This window comes from Scylla paramamosain, chromosome 34 (genome assembly GCF_035594125.1).
Source record: "Scylla paramamosain isolate STU-SP2022 chromosome 34, ASM3559412v1, whole genome shotgun sequence".
Taxonomy (NCBI): domain Eukaryota; kingdom Metazoa; phylum Arthropoda; class Malacostraca; order Decapoda; family Portunidae; genus Scylla; species Scylla paramamosain.
In genome coordinates this window covers 14,170,237-14,190,219 of record NC_087184.1, presented here as the reverse complement: position 1 = coordinate 14,190,219, position 19,983 = coordinate 14,170,237, and the positions used below count along the sequence as shown (strand labels likewise).

Here is a 19,983-nt window from a genome sequence, read left to right as displayed (position 1 = left end):
TCTGGTATTTTTTGCCTCCTTCCTTCGATTAAAATGTAGAGTCCTTGCTAAACCATCAATAGAATCACGAAGACACTCTAGAAATCTAACAACTTTTATTAGAGCCTGTTAGAAGTGCAGAATTGTTGTTAAACCATCACTAGGATCAAGAAAACATAAGAAAACTCAATAACCTCCACTACAACCTTTCAGCCTCTTATAGGTATAGAATTCTTCTCATGAATACACCCTAGAAAACCTAATAACTTTCATAAAAATCCTATTACAAGTGTACAATTCATATTAAAATATCATTAGGATCATGAAAACAGCTTAGCAAGTCGTACAATGGCTTCCACTAGAGTTTTTAGCCTTTTAGAAGTATAGAATTCTTGTCAAACTATCACTAGGATCATGAAAACAGCCTAGCAAATCCCTCAATAACTTCCACTAGAACTTCAGTCTTTTAGAAGTCGAATACCCTTGTTAAACTGTCACTAGGATCATATTAAATCTCTCACTAACTTCCATTGCAGTCGAGGTAAGGCGCCGAAACGTTTGAGAATATGTTCCAGGTTCTTCACCTTTCAGTCCGGGAAGCTTGCCTGCCACCTGCTGCTGCCTTGGAATTCGTTAATTACTTTCCCACCTCAGTAGCAAATAGCAGAACAGGGGCTGATAGTAAACGATAATTGAATTCATAGTGGTTGAAATAGCTTGGATGTTCCTTATTTTGATTCTTGTGATGTTGTGGAATTCTTATGTTCTCGTTACTAACACATCGACGATCGCTTTTTTTTTTTTTTTTTCTCAAAGATTTTGGCGTCTCATCTAGGAAATTAAGATACTATATTGCAAGGCATCGGGGTTTCCTGAGGGTGTTGTCATGATTCTAGTGATAGTTTAACAAAGACTACATTCTGACAGGCTCTAATGGAAGTTATTATGATTTTCAAGGGTGTTTTCATGATTCCGGTGATAGTTCAATAAGGCTCCTACACTTCCAACAGGTTCTAATGGAAGTTACTGGGATTTTTATACGTGTTTTCATGAAATTAAGAAAATCAAAACCATGACAAACTTAAGAGTCACATAATCAAATCTGGCTTAATGCTTCAAACTCTTACAATATCATTTAACACCTTACTTTGCCGTATATCCGACCACCTGTAAGGGTTAATAAGGGCAGTGGTACCCCTAAGATCAGCCCCGTCTGCACCCTGCCCCCTTGGTAAGCCCTGGGGCGGTATTGATAAGGTCTTGATTGATATGGTAATCCTCGGCTATGCGCAAGTCATCTTTCATTAATGGTCTGTTCGTTTGAAGCCTTCCTGCCCCACTGCCTTACCTGGCCCACTGCTCTTGTGAACTATCATTTCTATTTTTTTTATTTTTTTTTCTATTTTTATGTATATATTTATTTATTTTATTTTTATTTATTTATTTATTTTTCTTTTTTTTTGTGGTGGGGTTCGCTCTGTTTATTTTCTTCTCTTGGGTGTTTTTAGTTTAGTTTAGTTTTTTTTTTGTTTGTTTTTTTCACGTTTTTTTTTCTTTTCTCTTTCCCTTTCTTTACCATTATGCTTTTCTTTGTAGTCTTTCTTTTCTTTTTTTTTTGTTGTTATTGTTGTTGTTGTTGATATTCTTATTCTTATTCGTTTCTCTTTTCTTTTTTTCCCCTCTTCTTTTTTCTTCTCTACTCTTCTTCTTCTTCTTTTACTTCTTCTTTTTCATCTCCTCCTCCTCCTCCTCCTCCTTACAATTTACCACGCAGTCATGCTGAGATCACAATCACAACCCACTCTCTCTCTCTCCCCCGGATTATTACCTGTATCTTTTAATTACCGGGGTTTGCATGAGCTGTCAGGCGTAACAGGAAACAGAACACGGGGGCGGTGAAGGATGGAAGATAAAGTCACATCTGGCACTAATTGCACTCACACGTGTTTCCACATTCCTGCCACGGCTATCAGACCCACGCTAAGCTGTCCTCAACATTATGATAAACCTCTTTCGTCACACACACACACACACACACACACACACACACACACACACACACACACACACACACACACACACACACACACACACACACACACACACACACAGTCAAGACACGTCACAGGAATTAGTGGAAGGGAGAGGCAGGGAGGGAAACCGGCCTTGCATCACTCACTCAAACATAACAGAAGGTTGTGAGCAGTACTGTTTCTCCTCTAGGTCTTACTTCTTTTTTTTTTCATGTAAGAGGGACACTGGTCAAGAACAATGAAAATTAAAAAAAAAGAAAATGTATGCCCACTGAGGTGCCTGTCGCAAAAGAATGGTCAAAAAGGATCATCTAAAATTGGAGGATAAGTGTCTTGAAACATCTTTTTTTAAAGTGTTTAAGTCATCGAAGGACGAAATACAGAAGCAGGTACGGAGTTCCAGAGTTTTGTATTGTATTAGTGAAAGCTGTGACTCCCGATAGTGACCGAATTTTCAGATTATTCCGCGTCCTATCTTGACAATTGCTAACAAAACATAAGAACGAAAGAAAAATAAGGAAAGCTCCAAGAAGCCACCAGTCCTACATGTAAAAGTCTCTCTATTAAAACTTGCCTGTCTATTTCTCTTATCATTCCTATCCATAAATGTGTTTTATCTTTTAAATTCTCTCATGAATCGACATTAACACCTGATTACTAAGAATGTTTCATTCATCTACCACTCTGTTCGAGAACGAATTTCTTCCTATCTCTTTTCTCATATCTAATTTTATCAAGTTCTTATTGAAGTTACTGGAGTTTTCAAGGGTGTTTTCATGATTATCGTGACAGTTAAATAATTATTCCGCATAGTCAGTGGAAAGAAATGAGAACCCAAGCAATCATCTCTGTGGCCCTTGAAAATAATTCTCTTGAGACCCAGAAACGTCTCAGATTAAGAACTCTGAACCGATGAACTTGTCTTGGAGTCTCTAGGTTAGGTTGTGTTAAGATCTCAAAATAAGCACTAGTCGTTTACTTAGAGGGACGAACAGTGTTTACCTCTTGGCCTTCGATGTTTGAAGACAAAAACTTTCAAACTTAAGGGAAGTTGTGAAAAACCAGTAGACCTACACATAGCAGCCATTTATATGTTGATTTTATTACTCTTCTTTTACCTTCCAGCGCACTTACAACATAGAAGCATAAGGGAAGTTGCAAGACGCCATCAGGCCTACACGTGGCAGTCCCTGTATAAAAAAGGATGATAACGAATAAAGAGAAACATATTTGCGTATGTCCACCAATCACCCATAAATCTGTCTGATATTTTGAAGCCCCTTAACACACTCCCCGCCCCCACAGGTATGAGCGCGCCCATGCCGGCCTACTTAAAGTCCGCTTTTTCCTCTGGGGACGACTACAACGATGACCTGGATGCCGTGGCCCTTGACCTCAGCCAGTTTGAGCTCCGTGCCCCGTCCCGTCGTAGGAGCCGCCAGTGGTCCCAGTACTCTCCGCCCCCCTCCCCATCACCTCCGCCCCTACCGTCTCCTCAGGGGGGGAAGCGCCAGGCACTCCCCACTAACTGGCTGCTAAAACCCCAAGACCCCCACAGTGGTCAGCCCTCCTCCCCTCCTCAACCAAATCCTCCCCCAATGGAAAGGCAATTTACAAGAGATAGTTTTCCTCCAGTAGCCAATGACTACCCCCCTCCCCCAGCCACAGATTTTCACCCCCGTTCACAGAGAGGGTACTCCCCACCCCCACCAAGAAACTACTCCCCACCTCCACCCAATGACTACTTCCCTCACTCTCATCTCCCTCCTGATGACTATCCTCCCTATGTAAATGACTATCCTCCCCACCCAAATGATTACCCTCCCCACGTAAATGATTATCCTCCCCACCCAAATGACTACCCTCCTCATCCAAATTATTATCCTCCCCATCCAGATGAATACCCTCCCCACTCAAATGACTACCCTCCCCACCCAAATGACTATCCTCCCCATCCAAATGACTACCCTTCTCCCCAAAGAGGCTACCCTGCACCCCCACCAAGAGGTTACGTCGATCACTTACCAAATGACTACTTTCCTCCCCCAAATGATTACCCTCCCCCTGTAGACGACTACCCCCAACAGACCTGGAACTACAGCCGGGGCCCCCCCATGGAGTACCCCCGCCACGCTCTTCCCCCAACGAGAGGTTACTTCCAAACACTCCCCGCCCACCGAGGCAACCCTTCCCAGTACAGAGACTACTCCCCGCCGCCACCGCCCCCAGCGTCAGCGCGAGGGCGTTCTCCCCCTAGAATGGAGTACTCCCCACCCCCTAGACGCAGAGGACGCTCCCAGCCTGGTTCCCCCTCATCCCAGCGCCGAGGATTCTCTCCCCAGCCGCGAAGGAACACTGCCTATTCCAAACACTCCCCTCTGCCCTCCCGTACTCGCTCCTCTCAAAGAAGATCGACTTCAAAGCCACGACATCCTTCTCCCTCCCCCCCACGCCCCTCCCGCACCAGATCTTCTCACAGAAAATCCTCCCCACAGCCTCGCCGCTCTTCTTCACCGGAGCCTAAAAACTCCCAGCAGAAGAAACCTGGGATTCTGAAGAACAGCACAAAAAGCAGCGAGGCAAGCAGGAGCGCAACAAACAACCGCCCAAAGAAAGCCTCCATACAGACGCAGAAGCAGAGACCCTACGTGCCTCCGCCGGATTATGACACAGATCCCAAGGTCGCCTACCTCCCCTCACCTGACTACTGACGGAGGCCGGGGCGGTGAGGCTCCAACTGGATTCTTGTGGAGTAAAAAACTACTTGGGTTTTTTTTTTTTCCTTTTTGTGTGAACTGTGATTTTTGTGCGTGTGTACATAGGGTAGAGAGTTGGAGGGAGGGTGTGAGGGTGTGGTGTTGTGCCTCAGTGTAGAGACTCTCATTTAGCCTTGTTGGGAGAAAAAGTGTTGGGAGTCACGTGACAATCTTGAAAAATGCCCACTGTTATGTTTACCTGTTGATTATGAAGCTATAAATAGAATAGATCATGGTTTTCCAGATGTTTTCACTATCCTCATCCTCCTCCTCCTCCTCCTCCTTTCCTTTTTTTTTTTCTTTCTATTAGCCAGATATCATGCAGTATAATCAAGCACATGTGTATAGTTGATATATTAGATATTCTACGGACGATGTTTGTAATGTATAAGAATATTTTATAACCTCAAAAACTCTTTAAATGGCGTGAGTCTTCTTCTCTTACCTACATGCACTGGAAGAACTAACCAGATGCACGTGTGTTCCAAGTCTCAGGGCTATTTACACTACCGGTGGACTTAGGACCATACTCTGAAACACTTCTGCCTGCACCTCACTACTTTCAAAAAACCTTTAGTTGAAGTCACGCGTGGTTTTAAGATGTATTTTTATGGTTTTAGTGACAGACTGACAAGATTTCTACATTAATCATTAATAGCAGAAGCACTCGTGAGAATCCGGCTAATTTTATCTGGCCTTTGAAAATAGTTGTGGTGAGAGAGCAAGGCGTTTCAGAATGTAGGCCTTCACTTATCTTATCTATGTGCCTTGTCTGTGACGTCACCGACCATGGAACGCGATCTCTTCCGCTTCCTGCCTCTTTCAATAAGGATCATGTTCTGAAACACTTCTCCCTGTACTTCGATTACTTTCAAAATTCTCTAATTAAAGTCACGTGAATTTTTAAGGTGTTTTTTTTTTTTCTCTCTCTCTCTCTTTTCTTTCTTTTTTTTTTTTTTTTACATTTTTAGCAACATATTAACAAGATTCCAGTGAAATTTCCTTTATCAAACAGTTACGAGCTCAACACTGCAGACTCACTTGAATGATGGCATCTTATTCCGATGGTGATGGTGGTAGTAGTGGCAGTGACGGTGGTGGTGGCGGTGGTGATGGTGGTGACGATGATGGTGTTATGCTAGTGGTGGTGGTGGTGGTGGTGGCGGCGTCTGGCGTAACACATCCACGGGTCACATTTACAGGCACAAGTTATCATGGGAACTTCCTGTCTCATCAACTCTGCTCCGTCTCCCCATTTCCTTCCCCCCGCCCCCCTTACCTGACACCATCATTTCTTCACCTGCGCCACATCTCCCCTCATCACTAACTCATCTTCCTTTTTTTTTTATTCTGTTTACACTCAGGTTCATATTGTTACTATTATTATTATTATTATTATTATTATTATTATTATTATTATTATTATCATTATTATTATTATTATTATTATTATTATCATCATCATCATTATTATTATTACTATTATTATTATCATTATTATTGTTATCATCATCATCATCATTACCACTACTACTACTACTACTACTACTACTACTACTACTACTACTCTCTCTCTCTCTCTCTCTCTCTCTCTCTCTCTCTCTCTCTCTCTCTCTCTCTCTCTCTCTCTCTCTCTCTCTCTCTCTCTCTCTCTCGAGGACAGGAAAATTAGAGGACGGAGAAAGGAAAAGAGAAACGAATGGAAGGAAAATGGAAGAAAAGGGGAAGAAAGAATGGAAACAAAGGAAGTAGGACAGGAAGAAAAGACTGAGGAAAGGAAAAAAAGCTGGATGAACAAAAAAAAATGACTTGCTCGTTCTTATCTTCATCTTTCTTACCTCCTTCTCTCTGTGTAGTAGCAGAATCTCTCTCTCTCTCTCTCTCTCTCTCTCTCTCTCTCTCTCTCTCTCTCTCTCTCTCTCTCTCTCCCCGAAACCTGATCAGGAGATTTAAAAATGGCGCCGACACGGATGTAAACAAAACACTGCTGCATTTTAAACCCCTCCCTTCTTGAGCATATCTGTGCCTTCAGGACCTCCAAGGACACCGCGGATACTACATGTGAGGATCCCAGCAGGGCAGATCAGGGGGACAAGAGTAGGGTAGGGAGGCCGGGGTGTAGGAGGGGGCAGGATGGGGGGAGATGGAGCGGGGGTGTAGTATTGCAAGAGACTTACTAGAGGCAGAAAGGAGGTCAGTGAGTACAGAATTGGTGGGTTCGTACTTATTTATATACTTACGTGGTTAATTTATGAGTTGTTTGCATGCTTTTTGTCCCTGTTAGTGGTTTTGTGACGTACTGTATTGATTTGTGTGTTAAGAGTTGAGTGAGAGCTGTGCAGTGAGTGGTAGGCATGAGTCATCCCTGCTGTAGCTTCTTTCCGTGAGACCTAGGCAAACACGCACGCAGTTATATAGGTAAGTCTTTTGCGTGGAAACAAGACTGGCTGTTGCTGCAAGTGAATGAGTAAAATCATATTAAGTGAAAAGCTAATTTTACAAAGTAACAGTTAATTTTAGCCACTAACCGGGCAAACCTGTTATATAAGGAGTTTGAGGAAATGTGGTTGTTGATATGACTGGTTTTGAGGAGCTCTAGTGCATTTTGTGCCCTTTTTTTTCTTTTTTTAGATGTTGTGGCCAAGTGAAAAAAAAATGTACACACAATTGAAAGCGGCAATCACTAGAGAGGATAGTCTGAGCACTGAGTATTGTATAGTTTTTATTTATGTTTTTACTTATCTATTTTATCCATTTATTTATTTTTGTAAGAGGCACTGGCGTAGGACAAAAAAAAGATAAAAAAAAATGTCCCACTGCTAGTTTAATTAAGGGGCATGATTTTAACACAAGTGACATAGAATGTTCACATGCACTTCAGGAAATGTCCCATATGCATATTTGTTGCTCACTCTTACTCAAGAGATACAAGGTGATTACATCATGTTATCTTGTGCATAAGTGGATTAGTCATCTCTCATGTCCACCACATACCACTTTGATAAGGCAGAGGTGTTAGCCAAGCCTTATTTTCTGTTCCTCCATGGTGTGCACTAATACACTATGCTTGTATCCATTGGCTCTGCACAAGGTACATAACCCAGTCCTTCACTACCTTTAACACTACTTCCAAGGGACTAACATACCTGCAGACTTGAGGTACCCCAGTGTTTCACAGGCAGCTTCCTCAGTTTGCTAGACTAGCCAGATGAACAGGGTAGCCAGCTAGGTGAGTGCAGTGGGTCAGATTTGCACCAAGTAGGAAAACATGGTAAACTCATTATTATGTAGTGGCCAGGTAAAGTTAGGTGGTATTGTGGTGCTGTCAGCCAGTGATGGACCCCTTAGTCAAAAATCTAAGTCAAGAATGATGGCCACTTTAATGTACTAGAAATGCCTCATTTTTACCATGCCTCAGCTTCCTAAGAAAGTTGAGACCAGGGAAGTGGCCTTGTGGTGGTTCAGGATGGGTGCAGCCCCTCCAGTGAGGACAGTGGCTCCCTGACCATCATACACGAGGCCCCTTTTTGCTACTGACGGACTCACTCGTCCCACCTCCACCACTTCCTTATTGCATTTGTGTAAAATTATATAGCACAATTTAGGAAGATTAAGATCTTTGCTTTGATTAAAGCAAATGAAGCAAATAACACAGGCACCAAGTGACCCTCAGGGCAGTCGGCTCTTCATTCTGCTCTGAAGTTAGTGGCTGCACCACAGTGAACACACAATGTGGTCTCATACTTTCACCACCCTAGCCTCTCAAGACTGTCTAAATAATTAATTTTGCTTCATATGTCTGGGAGGGTTCCACTCATATTGCTCTTCTAGACAGGGTGGAAGCAAAAGCTTTCATCTCATCAACTCCTCTCCTCTAACTGACTGTCTTCAGCCTCTCTCTCTCATTGCTGCGATGTTACATTTCTAGCTATCTTCTACTGCTATTTTCATGCTAACTGCTCTTCTGATCTTGCTAACTGCATGCCTCCCTTCCTCCAGCGGCCTTGCTGCACAAGACTTTCTTCTTTCTCTCACCCCTATTCTGTCCACCTCTCTAATTCAAGAGTCAACCAGTATTCTCAGTCATTCACCCTTTTCTCTGGTAAACTCTGGAACTCCCTACCTGCTTCTGTATTTCCACCTTCCTATGACTTGAATTCCTTCAAGCGGGAGGTTTGAAGACACTTATCCTTCAATTTTTGACTACTGCTTTAGACCCTTTTTTGGGGTTGGCATCTCAGTGGGCTTTTTTTTTTTTATTGAATTTTTGTTGCCCTTGGCCAGTGCCCTTCCTACATAAAAAAATAAATAAATAAATATTATAACATCTGCCTTTGACATTCATCTGAAAATCGCAAAAACTCACCATGAATGATTTTACCAACAGGAAGAACTAGTTAAAAATGACCTGGGGTGAGTAATATGTTACATTCAAACACCTCTCTGGAGCAGGACCAGAGGAAAAGTTGAAAATAAACTTGCACAATTAATAAAACTAAATCCGTATAAAATTTGAAAACGATATATAATATTTGGAAATGTTCATAAATTTTCATAATATTGAAGTGAAAAATTTATTGCATGATTTATGTGGTTTCAGTAGCTTATTGCAGTGAGGTTGATGCTGTTGCTTTGCATGGGTGTAAGGACACACTCATTCTAGGAGTAATTTCATTATAAATTTTTAAACAATGGTTTTTGCGCAAATGACTTCACGTACCATTCTCCTCACACCCCCTTGCAGGGCAGCCCCCTGTTTGGAAACCCCTGAGCTTGGAGATTGTAACATTTAGCAAGAATGAATTTTGAAATTTCTTTAACAGTTGCCTGAACAAAACTAAAGCACAACAATTACTTCAACTTGAATTGGAGTCAGTATGATTTTGATACAACCAGGACAGCAGAAGGCACTGTCAGTGTTTATAATGTGAGGATCATTCTTAATATATCAAAGAACATGTAAAAAGTATAGTTTTGACCACAAGACTCCATTATTGGTTGAAAATAGTAAATTACAGGTTAGAGTAGACCAGGGCTTTTTACTAGCATAGGCAGATGGGTCACAAGCTGGGATGGAATAATAATATAGATGTATATATTCTTTCCAGATCAGGACAACAGCTGATTGAACTGAAATGGGGCCGCCAGTATATAATCCAGTAAGTTTAAAACTATGTTATTATTTCAGTGAAAGGAGAATTAGCTGTTTATGAAACTAACTCTATTTATGAGTATCTTGGAAGTATTCAGTATATCAATGTATTGAAAGATTCTTCAGCTTTCTATTTAAATATCTGATAATGTTTAAGATAAGAGTGGGGGGTTTTAGTTTGCAAAATGCGACTGAAGGATATTAACCCTTCCTCCTTCAGGGCCAGCCGAGCATGACCCCAATCCCTGGAGGGTTTGCTCCCGGCAAGATTCTCCACGTCACAGGCACCTTCACTCCCACTGCCAACAGGTGAGGGCCATTCTCTTTGCTGCTTGATCTAAGCAATTCTGTATTTGAAAGAGTCCAGCATGAAAAGAGAGAACAGTTCTACTCACTGGGAAGCAAATCTTATAGCATTTCTGTATTGCATATAATTACAGTAAGGAAGTGTGTGTTTGTGTGTGTGTGTGAATATGTTTCTCTCTGCACACAAAGGAAAATTATTATTTTCTGCATTTTCAGCTTCATTATGAAACTTCAATCAGGACAAGTTGGGGACCCAACTGATGAGATTGGCTTGTGTATCTATGGGCGGGTGGCTGAGGGTGTGATTGGCCGCAACGCCTTCACCCGGGCTGCTGGCTGGGGGCAGGAGGAGGCCACCAGCTCTCCCGCCTTCGCTCGTGGCCAGAACTTTGACATCACGATCCTGTGTGACCCGGCACAGTTCAAGGTGACTTGACTAAATTTTCTTGTCACTGTTTTGTCTTTGAACTGTTAGATCTATTTCTCATCAGCTGTGTTTGATGAAGTTTAGATAGTAATGAATTATTTGTGATTAATGTAAAATAATAAGTGCCCAGTTCTAAACCCCTACATAATGCAAGAAGATTTGATTTAGTGTAAAAAAATTTTCTTGCTGCATTCTTTAATAATAATTATAATAATAATAATAATAATAATAATAATAATAATAATAATAATAATAATAATAATAATAATAATAATAAGTTTATTTTACCATCAAGCATATCCTACACTATGGAACTACATATTTATGAATTACACAACATACTATTGTATTGCAGGACTTATCATAGGTCATAGAGCATAAACAGGCCTTTTGTTGTGTCTCCAGATTGCTCTCAACCAGAACCACTTTGCTGAGTTTAACCATCGCACCAACCCTGCCAGCCTCAACTTCCTCAACATCACCAGCACCAGCCAGGATGTCACCGTTGCCTGCATTTGGATTGAGGACGGGCCAGGTGCACCTCAGACCCAAGCAGGCTTTGCCCCATCCCCTATCTCTGGCTTTGAACCCCCGCCGCCATACTCTGGGGGTCCCGGATTTGCCCCGGCATATCCCAGTGCCCAGTCATACCAGCAGGTTCCCCCAAACTACCAGCAGCCGGTGCCACCACAGCCGTACATGCCACCCGGAGCCCCATCACCGCAGTATGGTGTAGGTCCAAGGTTCTAGCAGGTCTTGCCTTGCCTCCTGAGCCATCTTTTCTTGCCCTCAGTAAAGAGTATATTTTTTGCTCAGTTAACCACAGGTATTCACATTCAGCTTTCCACAACAGATTAAGACCAATTCAAGACCATTTACTTTGTACACTTGCCAAGATATGTAAGTTCATCTTTGACAATATTTAATCATCTCAGGTTCAACTACCACTAATCTCTATCTTAAGAAGTATACTGTTTGTATATACACATAGATATATTATGAATATAGACATATTCAGCTATTGTTTGTATTACCTCAACTATTGTATTACTGGGCATTTGCACTGATCACTGAAGGTTCATTTAATGTTGTTTGTGCTTACACAGACACACACACACACACACACACACACACACACACACACACACACACACACACACACACACACACACACACACACACACACACACACACACACACACACATATCAGCATTAGTCAGAATTTACATACTGTAGATAAGTGAAATCTGATAGTGATTAATCATAATGTTTAAGGTGCCAAGTGCCATATCAGTGAACATTGGGTTTTCTGTATCACTACTGTATAACCTTTCACATAGCTGCAGATAGCAAATTGCTCATTTTCTGTGTGGCTGAGAATCAGATTAATGAGCACAGATAGAAACATCATGCTCAGTCTAATCAGAGCTGTGACCTGTGAGTGAGTAGGAGGACACCCACTTCCCTCCCATACAGCTTTTTTCTCATATTGGCTTTTTTTTTTTGCTTGTATTAACTTTAAGTTCCTTTTATTTGTAAATGGTTTTAACTAAATTTTATATTATAGAAATGTTTTGCCAAGAACTTTATAACTTCACTCATTTGAGATTAATCATTCAATTCTGTATTTGTTTGGTTTCTTTGCTAATGCAGTGAGAAAAGCTTGATAACAGCATTGGATGATAATACAGCCAGGTCGCCACTGATGTAGGTGAGGTTCTGTAAACAGCCCATGTTAGACACAATTCATATTAGAGTTTTAATGAAACCAGTGGCAGAAAATATCTAGTTCTACCCCCAATTGAGACAGGCCCCTGAAAAATTAAAATTAAATATTTCTAGACTATGTGCAACACGGAAAGAATATCATATTTGTATAACTGGAGGTAACATACATACATAGTACATAGGAGTCCAATAAACATCAACAGGAAAATGAATAAAAACTGGTACAGTAAAGTAATGGTCATTAGAAAACTGAGTCAAGGCATTGTTTACACACACCACTGATAAGCACTCACAATCATTTTACAACACCTGTATTTTTATTCATCCATTCTTCATACTTTTCCCAGTTGGTATTCACGCATGCATTGTCATTTGGATGCAAAGCTGTGGGCTTTATCACTAAATATAAATGATAAAACAATAGTTTTTTATTAGTGTAAGCAGAGTACTCTCTCTGCAGGAGGTTACAAGGGAGAATTGCACAGTTGCCAAGCAACTTCCTCCCCAGCATTAAGAGTTATCCTGTCCTGTATTGGAGACTTCTCTGTGGCTTGTTGCAGCCCAGCCCTGCATTAGGGTCTTAAGTTTCCTGTATTACAGTATTACTTGGAGGCAAAGTGACCCTCATGTTGGATCCAATACGTGTTAGCATGTACTTATCAGTGGTGGCCTGGCTGTATGTTTATTTTTTTGTACTAATGTACATAGGAAGGAGGGAAATAATAGAAGGATAGGAAGGAGGATGGAATCTCATGTTTTTTATCTTAGTAATGTCTTAGTGCATTAGAGTGGAGTGGAAAAAGGAGAAGGAAGGAAGCTGTGAGCTGTAGATGGTGATGTCTGCTATTAGAAGGTCCAAGGCAGTAAAGACGGCAGATGTAGCTCCTTTTTACCTTTATAAAAATGTAAAACTTAGAATCAATACTAATCTGTTATGGTACTTGGTACCTGGTCACATTATAAGCAGTCCTGTTTTTTGCTTTGATGCAAATAGTATGACTATCCTTTAAATCTATTACATGATTATCATACATTACTGCCTCTATGTAATGGTAATCTTGACCCAGCATTGTATGTTTCATGGAGCTGCATAAATTACCTTTAAGCACCTGTTACTGGAATAAAGCTACATTCACACATGCCCACAGGCTGATAAGCTTTCCAAGTACCCTCTTTAACAAAATAAATATCTTCATCAGTTGAAAATTCACATTATACCAAAAAATTCTAACTTTTGTGGCATTTTCCCAATATGAACGTTTGGTGCTTGACCTTCTGTTACTCTTGGTGCCTCATTGCAGCATTGCATTGCAGCTGCAGAACAGAGTAGCTTTTCAGCTAGGTATTGACTTAGAGACACACACACATACAGAGACACACTATAAATAAGCTGTAAAACATAATACTCATATAATACCAGGATATAATAAAAAATGTATAGCTCATTAAAGAATTTATTAACATCATTCCTGAGATTTTAATTGACCGCCATGTCTGGAATTGCAGCAAGCGGCTCCCTATGGCCACTCCAGCAGCGGTATGGGAGGGAAAGGCCTGCTGGGGGTGGTGGCAGGAGCAGGAACAGCGGTGGCAGGGGCCTTGGGGGCATCACACCTGCTGGGGGTGAGTGGAGCACACTTGTTACTCTTGTTGTCAGGGTGGGTGGGAGGTGGAGCTTTAAAATGTAAAAAACTTTGTGCTTTGCCTTTTTTCCTGTAGTTTATGGTGATTCATCTTTTTTTTTTCCATTTATACTTGGTAAGTTGAAAAGAAAGAATGATATTTGAGTTCTCTGCCAAAGAAAATAACTGTTAATAATGAAACTCATCAACAGAGTTTAATTGAATGATAGGGGATGAGACTGACAGAAACAATAACAAGTCATGGGAAAAAATGGATAGTTGTATGAATGTGCTACACTCCCCACAATGCCACTCACACTTTGTAATTCACTGTAAGATTAGAATACCAACAGATTGGGAGGAGTGCAAGAAACTTTTTTTTTTTTTGTGTGTGTGATTATGTCTTCTCTTGCAGAAAAAGTCCCACAAGTATTCAGGCTACCCCAGCTCAGGGGGCTACCCTGGCATGGGGGGCTATCCTGGCATGGGGGGCTACCATGGTCATCATAAAGGGGGTGGAGGCATGATAAACAAGGTGATGGGTCTGGCAGGGCCAACAGCTGGTGCTGCCATGCTGGCCAAAGGCAAACCAGTGAGTAATACCATTGTGGCATGGGCCAGGTGAACCCTCACCTACCCTGAGCCATTACTGTGTTCACATGACCACACAAGCTGTCATTACCTCAGTTTAGGCTGTCACTGTGCAATGAGTACTTACTACTGACTCCTTCATGAGTGAGTGGTGTCATCACACTCCTTTGTTACAGAGCAAGGCCATGAAGTACGGGGTGCCACTGGCTGCCATGGGTGCCGGGGGTTATGTGCTGCACAAGGGCATGAGGCATGGCTTCCATGGTGGCCACAGCTCCAGCTCAGGGTCTGGCTCCAGTGAAGAGGAGTGAACAACCTTGTGTAAGTTGCTGCTGTCAAAGGGTAGCATGCTGCCTCCAGCAGGCACTGCCCAGGTAATGATTTAGTTTTAATAATACCAATGATACCAATAATAATAACTTTTATACTAATGTGTTCATAAATAATATATATTTTAATCACATGTAATATTTATAACATATAGATATGCACATATATATATATATATATATATATATATATATATATATATATATATATATATATATATATATATATATATATATATATATATATATATATATATATATATATATATTGTATCCACATGAGCTGCAAACCCTTTTTGTGTGATGCACACTGGAAGGGTTGCTGGTGGTGGTGCAGGACTCCTGGTGCTGGTGTCTGGTGTGTGCTACTTAATGGGTGAGGGTGAGGCAGTGCATGTGTGTGTGTGTGTGTGTGTGTGGACACAGAACAAATGCTTTATATGACCTAAGAATATCCAAAGCAGGCTCTTATTTTGAAGTAGGAAACAAGTTCAGGAAGACTAGAATATTATATATGAGTTTGAAGGATGTAATTTACTATAAGCTGTAGAAACTAAATAACCTATCATAATCTCGTGCCTTGTTTAGTGTCAATATTGAGGTTATTGTGGTGCTGTGTGCAAACTTGCTTGTGTGCTAAAGTCTTGCCTCAAACGTGGTGGATCTTTTGACGGATTCACTCTGTGAGTGTTATTTTTCTATTTTTGATAACAGAATATAGGAAATATTTTGCTAGTCCACAGTACCCTTGAAATGGGTGTATATATCAAAGAGTTGATTTTATAATACATAAACATATATTTATTAGTATTTATGAAAAAAAAAATTATGGCACATTCTGTTACATGTATTGATATATTCAGTATAGATATAGTGCAATCTGCATTTGATACCTTGATTTAGTTTTATTAATCTTGTATTGGATAGGCTCTTGCCTGCCTGAAGCCTGAGTTATGTTTTCTTCAGCAAGAGAGGGAGAGAGAAAAATATTGGTTGTAACTTCACTTTGAGATGTAATTTTTAAAGTATTTTTTATTGTGCAAGACATTCCAATGTGTTAACAAATTGAAAGTATTCATAAAAAGAATATATACCTACAATGTCCATGTTAGATCAAAGGTTTTAATCTAGTGTTATTTAAGTAAAGCTTTTGTTCAGAAGCTCAAATGTGTTGTGCGGCATCACTACTTGATGAAACAGAAGCTCAAATGTGTTGCTGCGTGGTGTCTCTACACATTAGAGTATAGTGCTAGTCATCTTGTGTCTTCCTGAATGGTGATAACATGAGCTTCCACACTCCCCAGTCAAACAGGCTTACCTTCTCATGCCAGCCTGAACCTTCCTGCTTTCCCTCTGCAGACAGATGGTAGGTCCTTAGCATAGTTCTGCATGAAATTTATTTCTCAGTTTCAAATGTAATACAATATTTGTGAATGCAATAACTTATTTATGTGATACAGGATGTGATCAGTCAGCTCCAGGTAGTGCATGGCTGGGTGAGGCAAACACACTTCATGTTACTTGTTCTCTAAGTACAGTATTATGTACCACACACAGCCTGATGGACACAGGCTGGAAGCATTATGCAACAGTGGTAAACTCTGGAACTCCTTGCCTGCTTCTGTATTTCCTCCTTCCTATGACTTGAACTCTTTCAAGAGGGAGATTTCAAGACACTTATCCTCCAATTTTGGTTGATCCTTTTGATCTTTCTTTTAAGACTGGTAACTCAGTGGGCCCTGTTTTTGTTCTTTTTGTTGTCCTTGGCCAGTGGCTCTCTTACATAAAAAAAAAAAAAGAGAGAGAGAGAGAGAGCATGAGATGGTCAGTTGTCATTTATGGCATCTATGGCATGACATAATTCCTAGTTTGTGTGGACACCTGTGAGACTTGTTGTGGGTAGTGATGATGCAGGTAATTCTGGTCTGAAGTGATAGCCATTGTGAAAGTCAATGAATTTGTGTCTGGAACAATGAGTTATCTGTGCTGTGGTTATTGTTGTTCCAGTGTTTCCCAGCTATCCTCTTGTGAGGCAGAAACCTATCATGGCCAGTCCCTTGAGAGTGGTTCTATAGGCACCAGATTTACATAGATCAATAGAAAGTTGGCACAACAGTATGGTGTAGCTTTACTAAACAAAAGATTTTCATTCACCAGCTCCCTTCCTTTAGCTGACTGTTTTGAAATCTCATACATTGTGTTACTGTGTTGCATCTTTTATTATCTTCAACCATTATTTCCATAGCTGCTACTATAGTAATTTTGCCAACAGCACGCCACCCTTCCCTTCTTGTTGCATGAGGCAAGACTTCCTACGTATTGTTATATCCATTCTGTCTACTTTAGTAATGTAAGATCAACCTGTATCTTCATTCTTTCATACCTTTCACTGCTAAACTGTGGAACTCCATACCTGTTTCTATTTCCCTCCTTTCCTATGATTTGAACCATTTTTGAAGAATATCTAGACACTTCCAGAAGTAAATTGACCAACCAATTTTAAACTCTTTGAATTCAATTTTTTTGAGGGAGTGGCAGTTGAGTTCTTTTCTTTCCTTTCTTTCTCTAGTTTGTGCTCTCAGCCAGCTTCCTTTACATGAAAAATAAGAAAGAAAGAAAAAAAAAAGTAGCCCATCACTACCTGCTTTCCCAGCATGCTAAGTTTTATGTAGTTTGCTCAGTTCACACCTGGATGGTAGACTTTGCAAGATTATTTCTCCACAAAACACTTAGTTTGTCATCATATATGTATGTGTATAATAAAATATGTACTCTATGCACTTTGTATGTCATGGAGTGTTGCAGATAAATGTTGTTTGTGACACTTCATTTCTTTCTCAACTTTCTCCTGTGAAGTGACAATCATAGAATAAGCTTCCACCAGTGACCTGTCATACCCCTCTCCATCCTTCACATTCACTCATACCTGTCACACTCACCTACAGGTGGCAATGAAGATTCAGACAGTCATCCACAGTGTTCCAAAAAGTCAAATACAAGCTGACCATTTTAAGTGTCATTCTTTTGTTTGGCATGGTTTAGGTTTTCTTGATTCTGGCATGATACTTAGCATATGAAATCTTTTAGTAGTTGTTTAGTTATATCACATTTTTAGAACTGTGGCTTGAATTTAGATTTGACTTTATGGGCAAGAACTTATACTAGAATCTCAGGCATGCCAAGTTCAGGGAGGCAGTATGTGTTTTAAGCACAAACATTCAGTAAAAGTTTTGTTGTAGCATCACCTCCCAAGCATGCTCAGACACAAGTACAGATAAGAATAAACCTGAAAACTTCCATGCAGCTTTTCTCTCTCCATGGACTACTTGGTATCTCTTGATGGTGGTGCAGAAGGAAGAAAAGTAGACAGAACCAGTGGGCATAATATAAAGAAAAGGTTCATATATTTCCCTTGTGTACATTTGTAGTGTCAGGAGAGTCAAGACTGGCCAGAAATCACACAGGCCTTGGTGGTTACTCATGGTGTGGCTGGCAAAAGCGTTGGGCTCACACTACCATGAATGTTCCAAAAGAAGCTTGATCCTCAATGAAAACCTCAAATGGGAATTCATCCTGCCTTCTCAGTGTTTCCATGATGCTCAAAAGTTCAGACATCACACAAAATTTTTGTCATTGTTGTTATAGTATGGGGGACCACCATGCTACAGAGGCACTGTGTGCACTTGGGGCTGATGGGCTCTAAAGTGCACAGGTTTGAATCTTGGCCATGGTCTGAGGTTAGAAAAGGCATCCACTCATGGTAGTGATCCCAAATACTTAAAACCAAAGTCCTCCATTAGAAGGTGCTGTCCTATCCCTGATATATCAGGAGAACCTAGGCATAAGATAAAAAGGATTATAACAGTATATCTACACTAGCTGTCTCTCCGCTCTAACAGAAGAGGAGCCGAAAACTGACTTCTAATGGAGAGAAAAAAAACAATAAAATTCTAGGTTAACAATTTCTTCATAAGGCCCTTTGCTTCCTTAAACCCACACCAATTTTGACACTGGATCCTTGCATAGTGTAGCCAATTTATTTATTTATTTATTTATTTACTATTTTATTTTTTTTGATTCTAAATAATCAAAATAAGGAAATGTGTAAAAAGTGGTTTAGCAAATTGAAACATTTTTTTTACACTCGCCCTGTGTTTATGTTGTGTAAGTGTGATGAAGAGGTGTGAGGGGCCACCATCAACGTTGATCAGCGATGTTGTCACCTGTGTATGTGTATTATATTATATCACATCATCAATACACATATGATTGCTTAGTTGCTCGTACATTGATGTTAAAGTTGATCAGTTTTTTTATTCCACCGCAATACATACAAGACTGGTGGTGCTTTGTGTGTGGGCAAGAAGCACACTTGTGTGTTTGTCAGATGTACAAGTAAGCCTCAATAACTATTCTTATTTTTTTTTGCATTGTTGATGTATTTATTATCAGGCTCATTTTCTGCCTAGACTAGTGTTAACTAGCACTGTTGCTGCTCAAGCACTGATGTGTTCATACACAGTATGAGGACTGCACCAACAAACTAACACATTCACAGGGTTGTATGAGGCTTTGAATACATGAAATGTATTTTCTGTGGTTTCATGAAATAATAACCATTATAGAATTTTCCAAGTTGCCTCCTGTTGGGGTGTTTGTACTGCACTACTTTTGAGTATTAAAGACTGTAGGATGTAAATGAGGTGTAATTGAGGGTTACCAACTGGCAGCACAGTAGCTCACCCTGGCACCATCAGGATCGGGGACAGACAGTTCCATCTGAGTAGCCAGACAGGGAAGAATTATTACCTCACCAACAAAGCTACAGTATAACGAGCCATCCATTTCCCTTGTCACCTCCAGTCACCACCTGAACTCCAGCACATATTTATATCAGTGGCATTGAGTATGGATATGCAAGATGCCATGTATATACAACACTGGCACAGCCTAAGTTATGCAAATGTGAAGGGTTATTGTCTTGCTGTTGAATCAGAAAGCACACCAATTACTGAGCAAGATCATGAAATGAAGACAAAACAGAGGCAATAGCAGTGTA

General features: G+C 40.5%; 2 protein-coding genes across 6 annotated transcripts in view; both read left to right on the top strand.

Annotated features, from left to right (window-relative positions):
• LOC135090229 (uncharacterized) overlaps positions 1-5,675 on the top strand; it is a 7,499-nt gene extending 1,824 nt beyond the window's left edge. Inside the window, exon 2 of the mRNA XM_063986743.1 lies at positions 3,318-5,675. Within this exon, the coding sequence (XP_063842813.1) occupies positions 3,320-4,723 (1,404 nt within the window). The 5' untranslated portion in view covers positions 3,318-3,319 and the 3' untranslated portion in view covers positions 4,724-5,675. The remainder of the gene's footprint in view (positions 1-3,317) is intronic.
• Positions 5,676-6,723: 1,048 nt separating this feature from the next.
• LOC135090230 (galectin-4-like) lies at positions 6,724-18,221 on the top strand. 5 transcript variants are annotated; one of them, XM_063986744.1, is made up of 8 exons: positions 6,724-6,829; positions 9,877-9,927; positions 10,141-10,229; positions 10,443-10,653; positions 11,059-11,385; positions 13,889-14,005; positions 14,420-14,596; positions 14,772-18,221. In XM_063986744.1, the coding sequence occupies exons 2-8, from the start codon at positions 9,904-9,906 to the stop codon at positions 14,904-14,906; spliced, it is 1,080 nt and encodes a 359-aa protein (XP_063842814.1). In that variant the 5' UTR covers positions 6,724-6,829; positions 9,877-9,903; the 3' UTR covers positions 14,907-18,221. The 5 variants fall into 5 exon arrangements, with proteins under 5 accessions (XP_063842814.1, XP_063842816.1, XP_063842817.1 ...); XM_063986746.1 differs by lacking the exon at positions 6,724-6,829 and adding an exon at positions 6,894-6,961; XM_063986747.1 differs by lacking the exon at positions 6,724-6,829 and adding an exon at positions 6,903-6,980.
• The last annotated feature ends 1,762 nt before the right edge of the window (positions 18,222-19,983 follow it).